Below are 24,055 nucleotides of genomic sequence, written 5' to 3'. Positions count from 1 at the left end.
CAAGTCATCATAGTTATTTCCATGGTAGGAAGCCAGGAAATGCAAACAAGCACATAAGCAACGTCAAGAGAATCCATAAGTGAAGCATATGATTGTGAATATGTCAACTTAGGACAGATGGTGATGCTTTGGCCATAGTTCTGTCATCTCTCCTGCATGCCCAATGGTTATTAATCCTTGTCAAGATCAGAAATGCTTCAAAATAGCCATACTTCGTGGAAGATGTTTCCCTAAAACAGCAGTTATAAGGGAATTGTATGTATCATAAGGCTTTCTAGTCATTATACAATTGAAAGGTTTTAATATCATCAGTTGCATAACACCAATAGCAATTACCTTCTGTAAATCCAGAATCATTTCCCCCTCTGGAAGCAGAAATGATTTATTCTGTAAGTAGTCAGACAGCCATCAAAATCAAACAGCCATGGATGCTATTTCCATCCCTCCAAAAATACTTGGCTCTAACACACACTTCCTCTGTCTGGGGAAAAGCCATGCTTGAAGTCTTATGAAAGGGCTGGTTTTGGATGACTTTTGAACCCTGATTCACTTTCATTAAAAGTTGGAGATCTTACGTATTCATGGAATTAAGTAAGCTCCATCTGATTTCAATGGAACCAGCTCACTTGTAAATGCGATTAGGGTTGTGGTCCTAGAGTAAATTACGGCCCTGATGCAGATTAAGAATGTAGGAATATTTTCAATTAGATCAGGTAGTGGCATTCAAAGCCCCATTTATGCATGATATAATTACTTTGTAGATCAACCACACATTTAATAAGATCATATGAAGCTGGTAATCATGGCTCAACCATGAACATGTGCAATTCAATAGTGTATAATATGCCACATTCAAGTGAATTCCTGGGCAGGAATTTGATATGAAATTGGAACCTGGGTGGAACTGCATAAGTTGAAAAGGAATTGCTTTGCTACTTTCAGCAACCTGTACCATGAGCACACTTTCCCCTTTCTGAACCGTTTCTTAAAGTGTCATTACACTAACCATGCATTCGGTGAAAATGGTTTGAGTCTAGAAGAAACTTGCCAACTTCCAAAACACCGTATTGTACACAAGGACAGTCGAGAATCAATCTAGTTTTCTACATTTCAAGTACCAGATTGTACCAGGCCATTTCTAGTGTGGCGCACTAAAGTGAAAAATAAGATCAAATAATCAAGGTTCATATATCCTGAACATTTTCATAAATATTTGGTGGATTCACCTTAGAGTATAGCAGGTAACTTGTCAGAGAATCTGACTGACAAAAAACATTCAGCTTCTCTGGCATTTCCCATCCCCCACTTCCCTGTCTAAGCTGGTAGGGCAGCTGAGCTCTGGTAAACTTTAGACATGGCTGGGAAGTTGGGATTGCATCCAGCTCCCAATGCCATCCAATTCCCAGCTGAGATAATTGTGTCTTGCTAGAGCTATCACAGGTGGACTCTGGCTCAGACCGAGGTTTGCTTGGCATGATTATAGATAAGCCAGCAAATTCTGCAAAACTTGGACTCTCAAAATGTATTTTGGATGTTCTGCCAGTCCATTTCAGGCCAGATCCCAGTGTCTTGGATTTGAGCTCAGTTTGAAATGAATCTAGACCAGGACCTTGGATGGTCTAAAGATCCTGGTAGCATCACCTAAAGCCAATGCTTGGAGTCTGAAACAGTTTTCCAAAAGCTAAACAAACATGTGGGAAATCAGTTAACTCTGTATCATTTTTGGTAAGATTTGGAGGGATTTACTTTTACCATACATAGATGGCTACTGTATTGGCAGCGGTGATAACAGGGCTTTTTTCCCTTCCGCTCATCTGGTTTTAGTACAAAGGAATACGGCCAGGGAAGAAAAATGGAGAAAGCATCCATATTATATATGGCAATATTTCTTAATTTTTAACATCAATCTGTGAAACATTTGTAGTGGTCCAAAGATGATGAATGAAAACAAACATAACTCTTAAATAAAAAATCCAGGTACCAAAGAGCAAAATTTAATGAAAGCCAAAACTGTTAAATATGGTTTCTTGTTGAGAAAAATGTCAATGTCTTTAAGGGTTCCCCCCTCCCCACCACATTATTCTATATTTAAGAAAAGTGTAGTAAAAATACATATTACAAGTTAACATTTCCCCTCTTCTTCTGAATCATTCTTCTTTTTCTGCTCCCACCCTTCCACTGATCAAAAACATTTCAAAGATGAGTCTCATGTCCTAGTGTTACAGGCATTTGTCCTATCATAGAAGGCTTCTCCCCACAAACCCATCTAACTGGCTGGCTCAATTGTCAGATAGGTCTCTTTGATTCCTTTGCCACAAAGGCAACTGAGGTTTCTCTCTCTCCCTCTCTCTATATCTCTTTCAAAGTTTTATGGGCTATATTTTTTATTCCATACAGAAGAAAATCCTTGCACTCTGCTCCCATTGTATTTTACGGTGTAAGACAGTTGTGGGAGCTCTGGAAAACTCTTGTGTTTGAAAGAAAGATCGGGTCTCTTCTTGGACATCCAAAAGATCTCTTCATCAAAAACAGGCTTAGTTTTGTGAGCCGTGCACACCATAAAGACACACACAGAACTAAACTCAAAATGTAACCAAAGCAGACATAAAATTAAAAATAAGAATTAAGAATTGCACACGGAGAACAAGACCCTGAAGAGTTATTATCGGAGGCTGAGGTCTGAGCCATGACAAACAGCTGGATGGAAGATGAAGACAAAAAGGCTTCCAGCAGCACGGAGAGAAAACAAAACAGGCACTAGGCATGCTGTGCCCTCTGAAGGGGATCTGCAGGTTCTGTGCTGCCAGTCTTATGAAGATGTCGTCTTAAGATGAGTGGAAGAAATTGATGGAACAACATAGTGCTGAATGGTACAATCAGTTCCTAGAAGCCAGTCTTTAATAGTTTTTGAAGCTTCATAAGCACAGAAAGTCATGTATGGTAGCTTATTTGTTTAGAGCCACTTGCCAGTCACACACACACATTTTTTAAAGCGACGTCATGATGGTCCCCACAACAAAGCCATTTCAGTCGGTAGCCTCTTATCGCATCCTTCTGCTTCCATTCTATGTTACAGTCTCCTATTTTACACTTTTATGTTACACACAGGTCTCAGATATTAGATATAACAAGTTGCTGTTATACTGATGGGATTGCACTGGCACTTGGAGGAAGATTTAGCCCCTTGCAAAGTCCGGAATTAACATCCAGTCATGGGCAGATGCATTTGTGAGGACAGGAAATCGCCAAGGAAGGATTGGGCCTCTTCCAGACCTACGATGGAGTAGGAGTTTTTCTTCAGGGCAACGTTTTCCACTCTGTTCGAGTATTTCACTGTTCACGGTGGTGATATCACACACATACGCACACGCACACACAAATGAAGCTTTTGTTTCAATGTAGATGTCAAGGAGCACATAAGTGGGAGAAATACTGCTAGCAAGTCTGTTGTCTTGTGCTTTGGACAGCTCTCTGGATTTCAGTGTTTCATTGCGAGATTGGGTTTTATATCAGTAGCAAGTAGGGTACCAGCTGGTCAGTTCTGTGTGTTCCACTTCCCTTCACGATGATGGATGAGATGGAAACCATGTCTTTTGGCTTTTCTGCAAATGATACGGCTGGCCAAGATTTGATTCTTGAAACCGATTTTGCTTTTTAACTGTGGCCAGTTGCAAGCAATTATTATGGAAGGCTGGATCTAGGTGAACATTGGCATCTTGTTGTGGAAACTTTTTAAAATTATTACTTTTTGGTCATCATAAATATCATGTAGCCCACTTATTCCATGGAATGTCCATCAGATCTGGCTTACAAAAACTAATAAACCAGATGTATACAAAACAGCCCTGATGTCTATCATTAACTGGTGTTGAATGGTTTTCTACTCAAATATCACCACGGAAAGGAAACCTTACAGTAGTGTGGGAATGAGGAAATGGCTCTTGGAAAGGCAGTGAGGCAGTGAGGGATGATATGTGATCTATAGATATATTGATATTTTGCATTTTCTAGAGGAAACAGCCATGGTCATAGGCGGCTGCTGACCTGTCCTTGTGGTAGCCTGTCAAATTCCCATTTTGGGGACTGATATTTCCCACACTCACAACATTTAAACTCAGATAGCCACTTTCAAGCTCAGGAATACAGGTCACATTAACCTCTGTTTAACTAGGCTCTCCCAAATCCAGATACAACCACTGGCATCCCATTCAGAAGTCTTCCTACTCCTTTCTGCATGTTAGGCTTCCACTTCAACTGCCTCAGAAATCCTTCATTCAATAGTGGAATTCTCTGTCGATGGCCTAGTTAGCTTTGTCGCAACAACTTTAAAACACAGTAGAGTCCTGTTGTCTCAGAGGAATTGTTCCCACCCACCCCCTTTCACTGTTAGTAGCGCAGACATGTATGGTTTGCATCCCAAACTAAACCTGATTTTAAACTTTTGAGCAGGGCAGGGCTGAGATCACCCTGACATCACGGGAATTAGTAAGAAAAATATATATATTGCACACACTAAGAACTTATTAACAACCAAGTTAAAAACAAAATGGCGCTGTCTTCCTCAGTGTTCCTGTAACCGTGTATTCAGGGATGTCTCCAAATTTTGTTCAGTCCAGTTGCCCTCTCCTTATTGCAGTACAGGTCATGCTTTCTGCCTGTGGATTTACTGCAAAATAAACACATACATACACACACACGAACAAACAAACAAACAAAAACAAAGGAAAATGAATCTGGTTTCCTCTAAAAGATCCAGTGCATTGTCCCTCTTCTTGAACGGTTTGGTTTTTAGCACTGGAGAGGCTGGGGTTAGGGAGACCCTGCTCTCACCCAGAATATCCATCAAGGGTAATTATAATCCCGTCGCTCCCAGGGGTGTCCCAGAGCTGTGACCCATGCATGGAATCTCCTGCATAGTTTGGGGGAAATCGTGGCTCACCACCCGTCCGTTTTCTCCACTGCTGGTTCCTGCCGCAGATGCTCTGGGAAGGGTTGATGTTCGTATGGCTTCATTGATTGATTGCTGTGGGATCAAACAAAAACCCTTTTTAAGAGAGACAAGGGGGGTCTCCCCCTGTCCTTAGCAATGGCTGGGCAATTGTAATAGACAACATTTTATTTCTTCAGTCTAGCCTAGTACTCTTGGATCTCTTCCCTGTCAATTCTGCTTAGAAATGAACAAGTTATTCAGGCACACATATTCAGAGCAAACACATTTTTTAAAGTCATTAATATTTATTCTATCAGAGTTTATTTTCCCTCTTGCTCAAAACACCCACATGTGAAGAACGTATCTTAGGGTAGAAAGTTTGCCACTGCGGTTGTTTTTTTTAAAAAAAATCTTAGGTGGTCCAATGGAAACAGTTCAGTTATCCCATATCTGAAATATACTTAAGGAAATTGTGTTCTTCATAACACTAATATGGATATTTGTTGGACTGGACAAGACCAGCGGATGTTTAATCATTTCTCCCTCCTCCCATTTTTTCCCTTGCAAAGCCTCACTCTTCCCCACTAGTTTTCAGCATGTCACCCACTTCCAGCTCCCAAACGGAAAGAAGTGCAACAAGGAAGTTGCCTTTGGAAGGACATTTGGGTGGCTGGCAAGGTTAGCAACATGAACCCAATTTGTAAATATTGTGATAAGCGCTGACCATGATGTAGAGGTAAGCATGATGTAGAAGAAAGTCTTAAAACTTTCTTTGTTCTCTCAGGGCACACAAGTCCGTTGCTGGTCAGAATTGCTTATTGTCATAAGGATAAGCGTGAAAGATCACAAGAGTGTAATGAATAAGCTTTTCCACATAGTTGTCTCTCCTAACACAATAAAAACTGAATTTGAAGGGTGTTTTCATATACAACAGAGCAGGACTTGGGAATCTCTGGCCCTCCACATGTTGTTGGACTCCCATCAGCCCCAGCCAGCCTGGCCAAGAGTCAGAGATAATGGGAGTTGTAGTCCAACATCCTTTAGAGTGCCACAGGTTCCCCAGCAGTATAGGCTAAACTTGAAGTGTAGTGCAATTGATAGACAGCTAGGCATGGATATCAGAAACCAGGTTTTCATACCCATCAGCCTGAAAGTCACTGGGCAAGCAATAACATATCTCAGCCTAACCTTTATCATAAGGTGGCTGTGGCGTTACAGGTATATTGCCTCTCTAAAATCTTTGCACCTTAAAACCCGTTTCCTCATTTGTATATTATAACTGTGAGGTATATTCATGTTATACCTGGTTAATAAGGACAGAGTTACTTTTAATAAAAGGAAAAGCCTGGTGCCATCTGGCATTCGTTTCTACAGTTGCGTACAAATTAAAATAGTTTTCAGCTGACTGTTATTTGCTGTTCAGATTCCACCTGAAAAGTTGGTTTGCACAAGTTTTCCCTTCTTTCTTTTCTTATTTTGTGGTTAATGGGTTGAGAAACTGAGTGGAAGAAGGCAGAGGAGTGCTGGAAGGAGAGCGTTGATATTTCTTTATGTATTCATGCTCTGTAGAAGTGTGATTTCTTTACAAAAAATGAATAACAACAAAGACAACAAATGCACAACCATTACTTTGGGTATGTCTTGAGTTCACAGATCATGGGACCAAGATGGCAGGCAAAGGCTATGTCACGCTAAGGCTTTGGAATTCCTTACAAATGTAAACAATTCTGCACTTAAAGTACAAAGCTGAATGGACAATAATAAATTATCCCTGCTTCTGCAAAGAAACTCAACGGTGGTTCATTGGATTGGGACACAATGACTTTTCCACACAGGGCAGAGAGCTAATTTTAGAGCTGAAATCTTCGCATGGGTTCAATGTGACACCATCAGGAGGCTTCACAAAAAGTGACCTCATTAAGCATGAACCTGCCCTGAAGACCTGCTTTTGTGATGTCTGAGAATATTTTCTCTGTCATAAACAATGCAAGGCTGCTTAGAGCAATCCCAAATGTTATGGTATCCTGTGTCATTTATATGAAAAATTGCCTCGTAATGGCTCTGTAAGGCAAGTTGTTCAAGGCTACATAGTAAATTTCACACCTGAGTAAGGATTGTGCACCTGAAACTTGTGGATCTTTCCTGTGCAACTTGTCTCTTAGATATTTCCCCAGCGGTGCAACAAAAGGAATCAAATGGACCTTACACACTCAGGTGGCTAAGGATGCAGCAATGTCTAAAGGTGCTCTTCACAGGCAAGGATTCTCTCTCCCCCTTTCCCCCCCAGAATGACGTTCCAATACCAATCAAATAGCCATGGTGAGATATGATTAAATTAGCCCAGAGCAATCCCATTTTAGCAAGGACAGAGAGCCAGATTACCTGGCCTGTTTTAGTTCTTAAACTCGGTTTTAAACCAGGTTAGGTTTTGTGTTTGTTAAGAATGCTGGAAACATAGGCTTGTACACATGTCCCACAACTATTAATTCTGGCTACAAACCATTTGCAAATTCGCTCTTACTCAGGTCTTATTCGGCTGAACACTAAATAGGCCAGGGAAAATTCATTTCCCTGGTCTTTAAATATTGACATTCTACCCTAATAGCCATCCTAGTCTGGATCCATTCCTAAAGGAATATTAGGAGTCTGGCTGGTATCAGAAAGAAGGTGTGAAAGGCCTGTGAATGTGTTGCCACCTTCATCCGTTTTGATTCACTTCTGGACTTGTAACAAAACTCGATTAAGGCAACCAGCATGGCTAGTCCAAGCCCACCGATGAGGATGTAGAAAACACCGGCTACGTTGCTGAGACTCAAAGCACTTGTTTTGTCCTACAAGAGAAAGGAAAAGGGAGAAGGGATGTGGGAGGGGGAAACATGATGTTAGCACAACACTATTCTTCATAACAACAACACAAAGTGCTACATATGATACAATAAGCCTGGGAAGCCACCACTTGTTTTAAAACACACAGAAGACATTTCAACTTCCCTTCTTTGCATCTGAATATTCTTCCCCCACTGAACACACAAAGTTGATTAAACACTTCAGTGGCTTTGCAACTCTTTGGGAAAGGTGTGGACTAGATGTTTTGAATCATCCTTAAATACTTATGTGCCCTCAAATGCCTAGGGACTTTCAATTATTGATATAAAAAATGTTATCTACTGTGAGCTGACATTTTGCTAGTCTCCAATCTTTTCCTCTCCTAAAATAACTCACTCTCTTGGAAATGCCTATTCCTTTTCTTCTTTGATTGTTTCCCCCGCAACTTCTGTTGCTGAGCAACAAATCAAAATCACTTGCTTTATTCTCCTCTGACATGGCCCTCCCCCTTTGTGCAATATCCAGGTTGCAGTGACACTGAAAAGGTGCTCGCCATAGACATGCATTTGATTTCTATTCAAAAAAGCAGTTATTATGTGCCTAAGTTCAGTTGATGCATTAAAAAAAAATTATTGATAAAGGAGGGCTATTAGTCACCTATTGATCATCTTTAGTGTTTGATGTCGATTGCAAACTTATTTTAAAAACACCCAGTAATTAATCTGCCCCTGTTAAATATATAGGTATAATTCTTCCCTATTTTACAAAGGTAGAAGCTGATCTGTAATACCGGTATTAGCATTAGCAGCACAGCAAACATTGGTGTCTAATGTGACGACTATTCTATACATCTGATTCAGTCTGAGTTTTAGTTAGATAACTAGTTTCACATCTAGTTAACAATATGCAGACCACAGATATCAGATGGTTGCTGGGTTTACCTGAGGTAAATAGTGCTTGAATAGGCTGTTCAGTCAGAGGAACATTTCTACAAGGGATTATTGAGTCATAAAAGTTTAACATAGAACAGTGTTGTTTATGTGTGTACGTCAGTCAGTTCCTGAATTTTCAGCAATATGGTTCCAAGACCATATTACACCTTTCAAATAAAAAGGGACTTTTTCATGGCTGTCATAAATATCAAGTTCATGTCATTAATGCAGCCGGCAAATGTAAATGTAAGATAAAACCAGACAAATATGATAAAGTTTGATAAAAGTCGACACACAACCTCTGCCCTGAAACCAAATGATTCAGAATGCAGCAAATATGTGTCGAAATGTCCGCCATATTCTAAAATGTTTGTCTGCTTTCATTAACTGATAGTGGTCTTTACAAGTAGGAATATATATATATATATTTAACATGTTTAATCTTGCTCCTCTTTTCCAGTTCAGCAGCGGGGATGCTTGCCTTACTTTTACTCGCTCACCTACTCAGTTCTCTCTCAATAAAACACAGCTGGTTCAAAGTGTTCAAAGTGTATTTTTCAAATGCTAAAGCCTATGGATTGAATCACAAATCTGTGCTCTTTAGATACAGCCAATTCTTCTTTTGCAGGGGATACTGGAAACATATGCTGTGCTTTCTGAGATCTCTGCTGTTGTTAGAATCCATCTCAAAGGATAAAAGCTTGGCAACTTTATGATGCAACTTTTTGTGGTTCTTTCAGAAGGAAGGTGGAAATGCAACACCCTTGTCAGATCAGTTATCAAGTTCGTGTTTTCTTTATTATTTTTGATTTTGGTGTGAGTTTTTAGTATAATCAGTTATAATGTATTCATCTACAGGCAGTCAAACTTCTAGTTCCCTCACACAGCCTCTTTGTAGCTTCATAAGAACCCCAAAGCTATATGACCTATAAATTCAAATTATAGTGTTGCTTTCTGACAATGGAGCTTACCATGCAGACACCTTTGGCATGGAGTATTTGTTCTCCCCTCTCTTCTTATGCACTGAAATGTGAATGCTAGTAGACTGCGCTCCTTTATTATATTGGCTTACTCAGTCCTTCAGAACCCTAAAATTCTGAGATGGAAATAAGAATCTCTGCTCCAGAAATGAGCTCAATGCATACTCAACTCTTCTCTAGCCTTTCCCATGCCAATGAACCATTAATCCAGATTCATCTTTCATGCATTTTCTAATTGTAAACATTCCAGCCTTTTTCGAATTATCTATTTTATCACGATTCTCGTGCTCAAAACCCCATCACACTAGTTGCCCATCTGCAGAAAGATGATATTTGACAGCCGGTCTCCACTTTGAAGATCTGATCATGTTCTTTTCACATTTAGAAGCATAAATACTAGCTCATGCTTTTTGTCTGTCCCTCCCCCTTCCTCTCACTCACACAAAATGAGAGGGGAAATGGATATTGAGTGAGAGATAATATGTTCAGGGTGAGCTGTGTGTGCAAGTTGGGGTTCAAATTTCCTTCTTTCAGATTTCCAAAGATCTCCTGATAGAAACTTATTCACACATCAGTGATTTGATTCTTAATGAGCTGCCAATGGGGGCATGCAATTGTAATGGAAATACACCCAAGCTTGAATTACCACACAAGTACAATCAGCAGCAGTGCCATTTATACATCTGCTCAATGTCTATAGGCTGCATGGCACAACTGGGACTCAGAGCCGTTATCCTAATTTTCCTTCTTGCTACCACAGTCGAGACAGGCCAGGGTGTGTGGAATGGCATGAAAAATATGGGTTATGAGGCCGAATGAAGCTTGGCTGGAGAGGAGGAGAGAGGGGGAGTGTGTGCACTTGTCAAAAATCCAGTTGTCATAATGTAGATTTAGGCTTGAAGCTGCTCCACAGGCATCTTGCCACTTCTTGGCTCTCAGGTTTTCTTTGCTAGAAGGATGGCGTTTCTAATTGCAAAGAGGTTCTCTGGAGAGTGACTATTGTCTTGCAATCACATAGTTCCTTCTCAGCTGGATGTTGGCACCAGGGTCATTGCCACACACCGCAAAGGCAAGGAAACAATTCCAGCTTGCCATGGCTTGCCTTGGCTTCTTGGCTCCAAAAGACCATGCCTGCTGCTTTTTCTTACTGTCTCCTGACTTAATAGCACTAGTAATAATAGAACATGAAGAGAAGGGGGGGGGGAGGGAAAGGCACCAATCCCTGCACTAACTGCCTGAGAGAATCAAACTCTTTCCCTCAGCTGCAGAGCCTTGCTGTTTGGGCTTTGTGACAGATGCTCTCCCAAGGAGTTTGCCCATCATGCAGCCGGCTTATTAGTGGGAGTGTAAATGTCACAGCGTGTCTCCTGCAGAGGGAGAGTTGCATTTAAGGGAAGAGAAGGAGGGAAGAGGAAGATTGGCAGGTGAAAAGCAAGCAAAAAAGCCCATCTTTCAGAAATGTTCCTGGCCTCGTTGCCATGGTGACAAGGCACCTTCCCGGTCTGCTTCTTTTTAACTGGTGGCAGTTTATCCCTCATCCCGTTTCTTGCCATTTTATTCTGCTCTGACAGGAAGAAAAGAAAACTCTTTAAGGACCAAGTTCCCTGACTCCCTTCTCACCTTAAGGGGGTTGACAGAAAGCACCTTTGCACCACTTAGAAGGAGGTAGATGAGTTTGATGTTGGTCTCTGGAGCACAAATGAGTATGTCAGGCCAATATAAAGCATCCTGCATCCACCTCAAGAGCAATACCATTTGACATGGTCATTTAGGGACTTCATATTTGTAATTTACAGAGGTGCCTTGTTTCGTGAACAGCCAATTCTCTTTTATAATGTGGGAATATATTCCTCAGAACCCCAGATTCTGGAAATTCAGTCTTATACAACATGTGTATGCAACTGCACAAGATATATAAGGGAAGTAAAACATGTGACAGTGCAACACTATATATGTCTGCTCAGAAGTATGCCCCATTTTACAGGACTTATTCACAGATAAAGTGTGTTTAGGATTAGCTGCTGAAGTGTGAGGTGCTTATTAGTATTCATGAGTGGTGTGAAAGAAAAGAAAACTGAGAAATTTGGAAAGCAGTAACAACGAAAACTATATTTATTTTATTTATTTATTTATTTATTTATTTAAGAAAACTTCCTGGTATGCAGAGAACTACGTAATCTTTAACGTTATGGTAACATTAATCTTTATCCTGCCTTGGTCGCGCTGGTTGATGATCTCCGGTGGGCTAGGGACAAAGTTGAGAGCTGTTTCCTAGTTCTGCTGGATCTCTCAGCAGCCTTTGACACCATCGACCATAACATCCTTCTGGACCGTCTAGAGGGGCTGGGAGCTGGGGGCACTGTCATACAGTGGTTCCGCTCCTTCCTCCTGGGCCGTGTCCAGAAAGTGGGGGGGGGGATGAGTGTTCAGACCCCTGGGCTCTCACTTGTGGAGTGCCTCAGGGTTCTGTCCTCTCCCCCATGCTTTTTAATATCTATATGAAGCCGCTGGGAGAGATCATCAGGGGGTTTGGACTGGGTGTTCATCAGTATGCAGATGACACCCAGCTCTACCTCTCCTTTAAATCAGAACCAGTGGAGGCGGTGAAGGTCCTGTGTGAATGCCTGGAGGCGGTTGGAGGTTGGATGGCGGCTAACAGATTGAGGTTGAATCCTGACAAGACAGAAGTACTGTTTTTGGGGGATAGGAGGCGGGCTGGTGTGGAGGATTCCCTGGTCCTGAATGGGGTAACTGTGCCCCTGAAGGACCAGGTGCGCAGCCTGGGAGTCATTTTGGACTCACAGCTGTCCATGGAGGCGCAGGTTAACTCTGTGTCCAGGGCAGCTGTCTACCAGCTCCACCTGGTACGCAGGCTAAGACCCTACCTCCCCGCGGACTGTCTCACCAGAGTGGTGCATGCTCTAGTTATCTCACGCTTGGACTACTGCAACACACTCTACGTGGGGCTACCTTTGAAGGTGACCCGGAAACTGCAATTAATCCAGAATGCGGCAGCTAGACTGGTGACTGGGAGTGGCCGCCGGGACCACATAACACCGGTTCTGAGAGATCTGCATTGGCTCCCAGTACATTTCCGAGCACGATTCAAAGTGTTGGTGCTGACCTTTAAAGCCCTAAACGGCCTCTGTCCTGTATACCTGAAGGAGCGTCTCCACCCCCATCGTTCAGCCCGGACACTGAGATCCAGCGCCGAGGGCCTTCTGGTGGTTCCCTCATTGCGAGAAGTGAGGCTACAGGGAACCAGACAGAGGGCCTTCTCAGTAGTGGCGCCCGCCCTGTGGAACGCCCTCCCATCAGATGTCAAAGAGATAAAGAATTACCTGACATTCAGAAGACATCTTAAGGCAGCCCTGTTCAGGGAAGTTTTTAATATGTAATGCTGTACTGTTTTTAACACTGATTGGGAGCCGCCCAGAATGGCTGGGGAAACTCAGCCAGATGGGCGGGGTATAAATAATAAATTATTATTATTATTATTATTATTATTATTATTATTATTATTATCCTGTAAAATAAACAAACGAGTCTTACAGCTCAGAGTAAAGGACCTTCAGCTCAGAGAAAATCCATTCATGGCCATGTAAGAACTTGTGGGCTAGTATAGTTATGCCACTGACTGTGACTGTGATATAAAGCTTTTTAAAGCTCCACTCTGGGAAGATTTTCCCTCATTTCCCAATAGCTATTAAGTCAGTGTTGTGTTCATAAGGACATGACCTGGCAAAGACTTGTGTTTATAATTACATGTTTTTAACTTCCAGTTTATGCTTAAAGTTCTGGCAGGTTATTGTGCAAAGGGAATGCTTTGTCTGAGGGGCAACACTGTGGAAAGTTTATGCATAATATTGAAACTAGGAACTTAAGCTGGACTTTAATGGGACTACAGCTGCAAACCTATGCATGCTTACTTGGGAGTAGGCCTCACTGAAGACAATTAAAAATATATAAAAATTTTGCATATTCATCTTCAGCCCTAATCTTTGGACTTGATTAAGAGTCTGTGGTCAGAGTCTGTGGTCCTTGATGCAGTCCCTCATACTTAAATCAAGGGAACAGAAATGTAGATCTTGCCACCCACTCTGTTATTATTAGACCAAGCTACATGGTAGATATATTTATTAACAGTCTATTTTGCTTATATAATTTAAATTGGAGAAAAGCATTTCCTTCTATTCTGAGCTTCTAGTTAATGCACATGTTACTTTAAAGCACATGAGGACACTGTTTGTCTAGTCCCACTCCTGAAAACTGAGAAATTTCTCCCAACCTGTTGAGACAAGATGTCTGCTATTCTCTCTCTCTCTCTCTCTCTCTCTCTCTCTCTCTCCAACCAAGATAAATCTGCTCCTGCATGAATAAAGCCTTTGAACTCCAGAAATTGTAAGTGATCATTTCAATCTAACTCACCAAAGCTGCAAGCTCTCATAACACATGTAAGCAGTAAAATGACCGGATGATTAATTTGTTGCTAGGACTGAGTGAAGAAAATGTGGTTGTCTTACTGAGACAACACAAACTTCCTACTGCCACTTCTGAGGGTCTGTGAAGTGCTGAGGCCACCACTGCACCTGCATTCCAGCCACTCATGGTGGCAGTAGCAGGTGTGGGCAGGCAGAATGGACCTTATATGTGCACTAGTTTCATTGGGCCCACATCAGGCCTGATGCTCACCAGCACTGGCTGTGAGAGTAGCTTATGATCCAGTGCATGTCAGCTCAGAATTGCAGTGTCCTTGGAACACCCAATTTCCAGGCCTCCCTCAGGGCTCTGCTGCTAGGGGTATCACTGGCATCTCTTTTGCCTGCCCATTTGAGCAGTGGAAGTGGGAGGTCTTGGCTAGTGGAGTGATGCTCGAGTCCTTTTGCCATTGGTGGGTGGAAGAAGGCTGGATAAGACATCAGAAGCAAGTGGAGGGAAGCTCTGCTCAATGCAAACTCCCCATAGCACAATGTGAGATGGGTTTGGATCACAATCTCTTTAGGTAGAAGGGAATATATGGATTGAATAGATTAGATTCTTTAAAAATGGAAAAGTCAGCTAGGTGTTTTGTTTAAAAATTCAGCTCATTAAAAAACACACATATAAGCTGAAATGGGGGGAAAAAAAGAGGTTTCTAAACACATTTGCCATTTGCCTACATATATATTGCACAACAGTTGTAAGTTTTGGTCTTCCTATACCTAATTCTACTCAAGATTTAGCACCTGAAAAATCCATGTAACATTTGTTATCGTTTGAAATTGGGACTTTTATGTAAAATATGACAGTTGTGAAAGGGATGACAGTCTACAAGGCCCTCATTAGAGAAAATTAAGTGCAAGAAGATATTGTGTATGAGTTGTAACATGATTGTGTCTGTGGTTAAGCAATGTATTGTAGTTCCAGTTTGTGCCTGAGGGTATGTATTCCCATATACGTTAATAAATAAATACAGGTAAATATCAGTGGGGATGAACACCCTGATTTGCATAATGTGACTGTCCTGGTAAGCACCTTATACATCAATCAGCTCACATTTTCTGTTTCCCCACTGATGTGCACATACAGCTTCTTGTATTGCTCAGCTTACCCATGTGCATCAGCACTCAGTACTGACCTACGTAAATGAAGGATGGATGGGTTCATTCTGCTTGCAGGTAGCAGAATCCAGTAAAGGTTGGGGAAGATGCAGCAGCTGTTTTATGCATGCAGATTCCCTACTCCACTGGTAAGCTGGTATCCGGGTCAATTTCTCTGAACTGCTACATAGCCACATGTGTGAGGCCGACAGAATGCAGTGGAGCCACTTGGCAAATAGTGAGTTGCATTGAGGATCCACTTGGGCAGCATTAGATGCCAACGTAGCATAGGTGTCAACTCCCTGGGGCCCTGGGTGCCCAAGTACCCACAAAATTCCCCATGAAGGCACCCACAAATTTCAGTACCAGGGCCATGCACGCTGCTTGGCACCCACAGCCCCATGCTCCCACAGTCGCAGAGCTAAGTTGGCACTCCTGCCATGTAGGTACTCTAGTCAGTGGATGGATTCTGTAAACAGTTCACAATAAGTGCTATCGGCCTTCAGAACTTGGCGTATGTATGTATGTATGTATGTATGTATGTATGTATGTATGTATGTATTTTTAAGGAGAAGACAATGGTCAGCATTTGATGTGTACCTCCATTTTTATATTGATCTAATTTTGGTGTGTATTAATTCTTCTTAATATTAACCTTCCTTCCTTCAGAGTTTCCTAGTCACATGGTTCTGAGCTACAAAACTTCCAGTGCTAGGTTTTCTTTTCTTTCCCCCCTCCCCCTTTCCCTCCCTTCTTCCTTCCTTCCTTCCTTCCTTCCTTCCTTCCTTCCTTCCTTCCTTCCTTCCTTTTTTAACCTCTTTCATTTATTCATACATTTTCTCAGCAATCCCGGCATGCAGAATTAATAGATTTTACACACAGAGGGTCAAGAAGCTCTCACAAACCTCATGAATAGCCACGGTGATGTTTACATGCAATTCACACGTTTGGCTTCTCATCTCTATAAGAACATGCAGTTAATGTGATCCACACTGACGTCGTAGGATTCACGTAAACCCCTGTGCCCCTTTCTGCTCTGCTCTCTCATTCTAGTGTGTGGAAGGTGACAGGAAAAGAGATACAGTATTGTAGTGGTTCTGAGTTCTGCTGCCGCTGCTTGTTTTAAATGGGATCAGTGCCACAAGGATTTTGTTTGGAACACAGTAGCTATGGGGTTTTTCTAGCACTGATAAAGGTGGCCTATTAGCAAAGGCACCGAAAAAGCCCCCAAAAGCATATAGCTAAGTAGTTACTCTTCATATGAATGGTAATTGCTGAGCTTTTTGTAACATTGTAGGAGATGAAAAAATTTCTGAACTTAACAGGAGATCCTGCCCAGGCCATCTTAAAAGCAGTAGGAGGGGGCTATTTATGTAGAAGTAATATTTTGCAGAGAAAAACAGAATTTGATTCTTCTGTCAACATTTTGCATGCTCATGATACTGTAAACAATTTACAGACCAATAGAGCAGGGACAGGCAATCAAAACTACTGGAAGGAAAAAGCATAACTTTCTTCTTATCCCCTCTTCCTCAAAATCTTAGAAAGGTAAGCAGTTTTATCATTGGTTAAAGAGATAAATGTTTTGCGAAATACAGAATTTCAGGTTTTTGAAAAAGTTTTAAGGACAAGAGTGCCTACCAGAGGTCCTTCAGATATTGTCAGACTGCAGCTTCCATCATCCCTGACCATTGGGCCATGCTGGCTGGGGTTGGTGAGAGTTCAATAACACCTGGAGGTTAGGCACCCTGCTGTAGTGTTTGCAACCATATATTTGGTGAGCGCAGTAATCAAAAGAGTCTAGGCACTTTATCAGCTAGAACCATCATCAAGAAAAAAGAGGCACATTGGCAAGTGCTTTGAATCTATTGGCACATCCTCCACCACTGTGGGGAAAGGGCATTGGTTTGATACCCTGAATGCCTGTCCCAGTGTCACTCCCCACAGAACACTGTTATCTGTAGTTTTATGCAGTTGGAGCAGCTTGCAACAAAGAGTATCCCGTATGGAGGTATAATGTCCTTGAATGAAGGACAAATCCAATCTTACCAGGTAGCTGGTCTGGATTTTGGAGAGAATTCAGTATCTAAACACAGTGGAGTCCATCTCTTCCTCAGGTGTCAATAAAAGGGCTAGTTTTTCCAAGTGTGATTCACCTGATAAGTCTTCCCTTTATTATCTGTCTGCTCACTGAATTCATCATTCTGCTTTACGTCAAATTTCCTGAGTCATACCCATGGTAGTATTTTCTGTTGACTCTTCACTGATGTCTCCTCCAATTTTACACTTTCTTCTCTATCATCTCTCTCTCACTCTCTCTTTCACAAGCACACACAGTAATGGAATCAGTGTGATTTCATCAGTGTGAGAGTGTGAATGTGTTATAACAGAAAATCCTCATGGATTTTGCAGGAAATACCCATCAGCAAGCAGCTTCAATGGGTGGATCATTCCTGTGAGATCCACTCAGATGATCCATTTCAATGTGGTCTTTTCCAAGTGCTCTAATTCAGGCTGCAGTCCTATATACCTACTAACCTGGAAGTAAGTCTCACTGAATGCAGTTGGACTTACTTCTGAGTAGACATGTATAGGATTATGCTGCAAGGAGAACACTGTAAAGCATTTTCATGGGGAAAGGACTGATTATGACAACATTTCAAATGGGCTCTGTTGTTTTCCCCCAATTCTTGCAAAAGCCCCTTAATTTCTTTTCCTTGGGCAGTTCACCTTCCTCCTTCACCATACCTCCAAACCTGGAGTATAACTACTGCCTGGTCTCCTTCAACTGCTCTACTAAAATTTGGAAATTGCCCACAGCATAGATAAGGGCACAGATAAATTGCCGTTATCAAACTTCCTTCAAATCAAATGGCTTTATTATGTTCTGAGTCTTTCTGACCTTTCTGCCGTGGCCACCCTCTGTTTTTTTGATTTCTTCTATTTCTTTACATTCCATGGTGTTATCCACAAATGTTTTTCTTCTAGTTTTAAAGAGTGTACATTCAAAATCTGTCAACAGAAGCTTTTTCCCTCTTCCTTTCTTGTTGCAGGTCCTCAGTGCTCCAGTCCTAGTCATCTTCTGTACTTTCTGTGCCTATTGCCAATGGAAATGTTCATCATGTCTACGAAGTAGAGTGACTTCCAATAGTACAGTGGTACCTCTTGTTACGAACTTAATTTGTTCTGGAGGTCCGTTCTTAACCTGAAACCAGAGGTACCACTTTAGCTAATGGGGCCTCTTGCTGCTGTGGCGCTGCCAGTGCATGATTTCTGTTCTCATCCTGAGGTAATGTTCTTAACCCAAGGTACTACTTCCGGGTTAGCGGAGTCTGTAACCTGAAGTGTTTGTAACCTGAGGTGTTTGTAACCTGAGGTACCACTGTACTTGAATACTGTTGCCATATTATCTTGATCCTTCCACCAGAGGTCATTCCACCTGGTTAGCTTTAATATACCTTGTTCCCTTTTCCTTTCTGTGTTCTTTTTTGCCCTTTTGTTGCATCTATTAGATTGCAAAGAACTGTGTGATATATGTATGTGCGTACACACACACACACAGAGAGAGCTTTGTTTCAAAATGTTTACTGAAGTGTACTCCTAAGGTCATATTGTTGTTTTACTATGGATTTGTATATATTTGTCGGGGGTTTTTTGGAGTGCTAGAAATGCTAAAATAAAATAATGCAATATTGTATTTTAAGCAAAATGTAATCGTTATATACTACAGCTATCATAATGTTGATGATTACTAATGCCTCTCTGACAGTCCTGATATTATGTATTTGGGCTCGGAAACATGCGTCTTCTTCCTTCCTAATACCCTAATACCTACAGGTCTCCTAGTGGATGTCATTTCTTTTTTATCAATTCTAGCATGGCACGGCATCTACTATTCTGCTGTTTCTATAATTGTGTGCATGCCAATATGATATTGCCATTCACATGAAGAGTAACTGTGACTTTGAAGCGGGGGGCAGGGAGGCCAATACACTTCACACAAAGTTCCAAACGTTTGTACTTCTAGGGCCAAGAGGTTTTTTTTGGTAACACACTTATTTTATCTTTTTCTTAATAAAAAATGGGTATGCATGACCTCTTCAGGGGTAACTGACCTTACTTCCGGAGTCTTTGCTTCCACACTCCCCTTTATCGTACCACCATTTGCTTTTCAGCTTGTCTAAGACGCCTTGCTCACTGAGTTTCAAAACCGCTAGGTTTACGGGACCTCTTCAAACCAGGGGGGGAAATAACATAAATAACATTACCAATGTTATTTTATGTTATTCAGCACAGACAGTTCATTCACAGCATTCATTGTACAAGTTATATACATTTACAAAGTGATACGATTGAATACTCCATCTGGCCGCCCCGCCCGCCCCCTCCAGCATTCCATCCATCCCCGCCACTCCCAGCACATTGGCGCTCTTCTTTCCTCCAGCATAGCAAGATGAGTATTACTATATCACTTTGAGTAACCAGCAACCTCAGCCACCTGCCATAGATACTTGCAATGGCCTTGCTAATGCCAGTGGCCGCGGACCATTCCCATCCGCAAGGGGCAACCAGCCAGTAGCAGAACCCTGCACAGTATCTCAGTCTCCTATCCATGGTCATGCTTGGAGATCCTGCAGAAACTTTGAAGGGTGGGAGCGGAGGTGGGGAAAGGTGGGGTGTTGTCTCGCAGAGGTTTTAGTGCAATGAACAGGAGTTCTTTTAATGGCCATGCAGGCACCCCATCTAGATCCATAGTTTCCTTTCCCATGAGCTTTGTTTATGAAGCAAAGAGTGCATGTTCTCACCCAGCAAGAGGCCTGCCCAATAGTCTTTGCTCTCCCCAGATATTTGAATGCAAAGGTGTGTTGGCAGTGTGGTTGCTGGTTACTATCCATGCCGTTTATACCCACTAGGTTGTTCTTACTGAGGCTGACCTTGGAGTCACCTCCCCCGCTGCCGCACTCGCCCTTGTCGTACCACCATTTGTTTTTCAATTTGTCCAAAAGCCCCTGCTCGTTCAGTTTTAACACTGCCAGGTTTACTGGGTTTCTTTAAAATGAATAGATAACACTCGATGAGTAACAGGCGGAGAACACTCGGAAAGTTCATGTGACAACAAGGGATCGGTGAACCAGCACCCGTCAGTCTGCTCTCGTATTCTCCCCCAAGTGCCTTTTTGTCTCCCTTGCAATTAGAAAAGAAAAGGGGGCCGGGGTCATAGCATTCTCTGCGATTGGGAATTTTTGCAGTGCAGAACGTTGCTATAGAGAACAGAATTGCAAAGTTTGCTTTGCTTTAAGGCCCAGCTGCTCACACGGGATGTCCATCTTCTACAGCACCTGAACTGATGCAAGAGGCAATTTTATTTCCAAGCATTGGCATAGGGTTGCCTTTGGAAAGAATTAAGTACAAGAGCGGTAGAAGTGTCATTTTGTCTAGTTGCAACTGCAGCTCAACAATTTGGCCTTTTGCAAACAATAAAAATAAAAAAGAAATGAGATATGTAGATAATAATTTGGAAATGGGGGTGGGGAGTCTGGCTCGCCTATTCCTCCTGAGTGATCCTCATGTCACAAAAGACATATAAAAACAGTCAGTAATAAATCTCTTGTTAAGCAACAGAAAAAGGGGGAAAATAAACATTTAATCAATTTAAGAAGCGTAACATATTCAAATCAACACACAACTGAGAAAGAACACTTCAGACATTTCACATGACATAGAAAAACAGAAACAGGAAGGGATCCTCATCAGATTCAAATGTTTGGAATGCCATTGAAGTCAATGGGACAGATCCTATATAGCTATGCTGTGTTAAATATGCTCTAAAGAAGACACTGTTTCCATGACTATTTTGTGATGGACAGTTTATTTTCCCATCATTGTTCAGAGTTAGAGCAGCAGTGCTGTCGATTAAATGGGGTTGCATGACTGGACACATCAAACTGCAGGAGTGGGATGGAAGAGGATGGTGATGGAAGGGAAGTTAGGAAGGGTGACAGTTGTACAGTGCCATCTCTTTATTTTCCAAGTGCATTGGTGCTACAATTCCTTTCAATTGTGCTGGTAAGTCTTAAAATGCATTCTCTTCTGCTCCCTGTATTCAGTTATGCCTGGGCACAGTTTGCTTGATGAGGGGTCCCATTTTTTAAAAGCCAGTGATAGCACCCCATGAGGATTCCATGGAAAATATGATAAAACTGACTAGGCACCCCAGTGGCAGGATGGATATATGGGGTCTGGAGCTATTGCTTGCAATGTCAAATTCTTTTGATCTACTGCATCTGGCCTGTCTCCTTTAACCTTTCCTGAAAGACAGGAATCTGCTCAGTCATCCATACATCTGTGTCAGCAGTGATGTGGTTAGAGCAAATCCCAACTCAGCCATGAGGTTCACTGGGTGACCTTGGGTCAGCCACTCTCAGACTAATCTACTTCATAGGGTTGTTGTGAGCATAACCACATACGTTGTCTTGAACTGCTTGTAGGCTATACCTGTAATTTTTTTAAAAATGGCAACCTAAATGATTGATAAATGCAGCGCATTTCATGTACAAAATGTCCGGAAGGGTTTGGAAACTGCACCTAGTGTAGATTTTTTGACAGTGAAATCATGAGACTTCTTTTAAGCCATGCTGCCTAGCTCTTGATTTAAAGGCAACATTCCACCATATCCTGGGAAGTATATTTTGTTATCTGTGAAATTAGCTGTGGAGGCCTTCCTTCAGATTCTGTTATCCTGTAGTGTGAAATTGTGCCCGTACCAAAGCCAGACATTCTATATCAGGCATAGGCAAACTCGGCCCTCCAGATGTTTTGAGACTACAATTCCCATCATCCCTGACCACTGGTCCTGTTAGCTAGGGATCATGGGAGTTGTAGGCCAAAAACATCTGGAGGGCCGAGTTTGGCTATGGCTGTTCTATATAATGGTCCTTTTCCCCATCCCACCTCCCATGGAAACGTAATGGCGCTTTTTTATTCCAGCACTTCCTAATGCTGATCTGCTGTCAGTTGTTATGTTTTTAGATAACAGTGTTAGAGGGATTTGTTGGGGTTTTAAAATGTTTAGTGTTTGAGGCTGGAAGTAATCTTGATTTTATATTATAGAAGATAAGGCATATAATGTTCTAGATATGCAAAAAGAATCAAACCATAATAAAGTTCTAACAGCTCAAACAACACAATAATCTGCATAGATTCCTTCAGCAAGTGCTGTTTTATTTGGGGTGCTAGGATAATCAACAATTTTAATTGGTGCAGTTAGACCAGCCTTCCCTAATCTGGCAATGCCCAAGTATTGTTGGACTCCGGCTCCCATGAACCCCAGCCAGCACAGTCAATGGTGGGGTTGATGGAAGTTGTAGTCTAAAGCCTCTGAGAAAGAAGGTAGATACTGCTGCCTTACCCAGCACTTCTCATATTGGATAGCTTTAGCCTACTCAGGAGTCAAATGTTTTGTGTCTCAGTTGTAGAAAAAGTATACTTTTCTGTGCATTATGCAATTTACATTTGGGGTGTAATTTTGTGTCAGGTAGTCTCTCTCTCCCATCTCACTCCCTGCTGTTTGAACTCCACTGCCTCTATAGAAACAGTGCATATTTATATCAATGTGTGTGTGGGGGGGAGACTGCACACCTGAGGCTGATCAAATGATCCATCGCAAGGGGCTCCCATTTCCTCTTGTGGGTTAGTCCCATTCCACGGAGTGGAAAGAAACGAAGCAGTAGTGGTATGTGTGGTGCAGCAGAGCTGCACAGATGCCCTTTGAACACTGGCTTCTCTGCTGGAATGGCTGTGGTGTCAGGGTTGTGCGCTTGCAGTGGCAGGACTGCTGCCACCACCAATCTGGCGTTCCCACCTGTACAAAGAGTACTGCTACTGGGGGCGGGTGGTGGTGGTGGAAGGAAGAACTGGAATTGCTGGGACTGTACTGTGCTGCTGAAAGAAAGGAACAAAGATTCTGTGTGGTGTTTTACTGGGGCCCTTGCATGTATTACATGTTGTACTTCTGAGTCACATTTGACACATCACATGTTGGGCACTGAGCGTGTGAGCTGTATTTAAGCTCAAGCAGTGATGATGCAACACAGATGATTATATCTGTATTCTAAAGTGGAACACAGCCTCATTTGTACAGTCATTGTTTAGCAATCTAAGAAGATGTAGTAATCGGTGAACTGAAATAATATTTTAATTCCTGCGTGGGTAATATGGCGTTATAAAGCCCAGCGAACTCTTTGTTGTTCTTTAAGTACAGATCATTCTGCAGTACTCAGGTTGTTTGTTCCTTGTTTTTCTCCCCTTAAGAGACTAAGTTTGAAGTAATTGGTTCTCCTCTGCAGCTCATACAGCATCTTTCAATATCTTACAGTCACAGAATCCTTGATGAAAAACAGAGTTGGCTGGCACATTTTCCTCTGAAGTGTGTTAGTTTTGTTGGATCTTTGACAAGGAACACTTTTATTCATTTAAATGACTTGGAATAATTGACATACAAGTTTATGGGCCTCTGGGGAGCTTTGCTTAAAGGTTACCACTTTGAGAAAGAAAGCCAATTACAGAATACACGCCTACCTCCCCTGATTCACTTCTCTTTCTAGTTGTGTGTGTGTGTGTGTGTATGTGTATGTGTATGTGTATGTGTGTGTGTGTGAGTGAGTGTGAGAGAGAGATATCTATTTATCTATCTGAGAGAGAGTATAAGTTTCTCCTCTTTTCATTTACATTGCCTGGATTACACACTTATTATGTGTCATTGGGTTCCCCCAATACGTTTTGCATGCTCAATATTCATTTTTATTTAGT

The 24,055-nt window shown here is 41.9% G+C and overlaps 1 protein-coding gene across 8 annotated transcripts in view; it reads right to left on the bottom strand.

Annotated features, from left to right (window-relative positions):
• Positions 1-1,972: 1,972 nt before the first annotated feature.
• Positions 1,973-24,055, bottom strand: part of GRIA1 (glutamate ionotropic receptor AMPA type subunit 1) — a 198,257-nt gene continuing 176,174 nt past the window's right edge. Inside the window, exons 14-17 of one of the 8 annotated variants that reach the window (XM_083728723.1) lie at positions 20,182-20,296; positions 7,627-7,761; positions 4,831-5,044; positions 1,973-4,666 (exon numbers count right to left, since the gene is read on the bottom strand). In XM_083728723.1, the coding sequence (XP_083584849.1) occupies positions 4,853-5,044; positions 7,627-7,761; positions 20,182-20,296 (442 nt within the window). In that variant the 3' untranslated portion in view covers positions 1,973-4,666; positions 4,831-4,852. Of the gene's footprint in view, positions 5,045-7,626; positions 7,762-19,358; positions 19,478-20,171; positions 20,297-24,055 lie in introns of those variants that run through there. The other 7 variants (XM_083728724.1, XM_083728725.1, XM_083728721.1 and 4 more) reach the window with 7 other exon arrangements.

The sequence above is a fragment of the Podarcis gaigeae genome, assembly GCF_964106915.1.
Source record: "Podarcis gaigeae genome assembly, chromosome: 2".
Taxonomy (NCBI): domain Eukaryota; kingdom Metazoa; phylum Chordata; class Lepidosauria; order Squamata; family Lacertidae; genus Podarcis; species Podarcis gaigeae.
The sequence above is the reverse complement of the archived record's forward strand: the minus strand, read 5'-3'. Positions and strand labels throughout refer to the sequence as shown.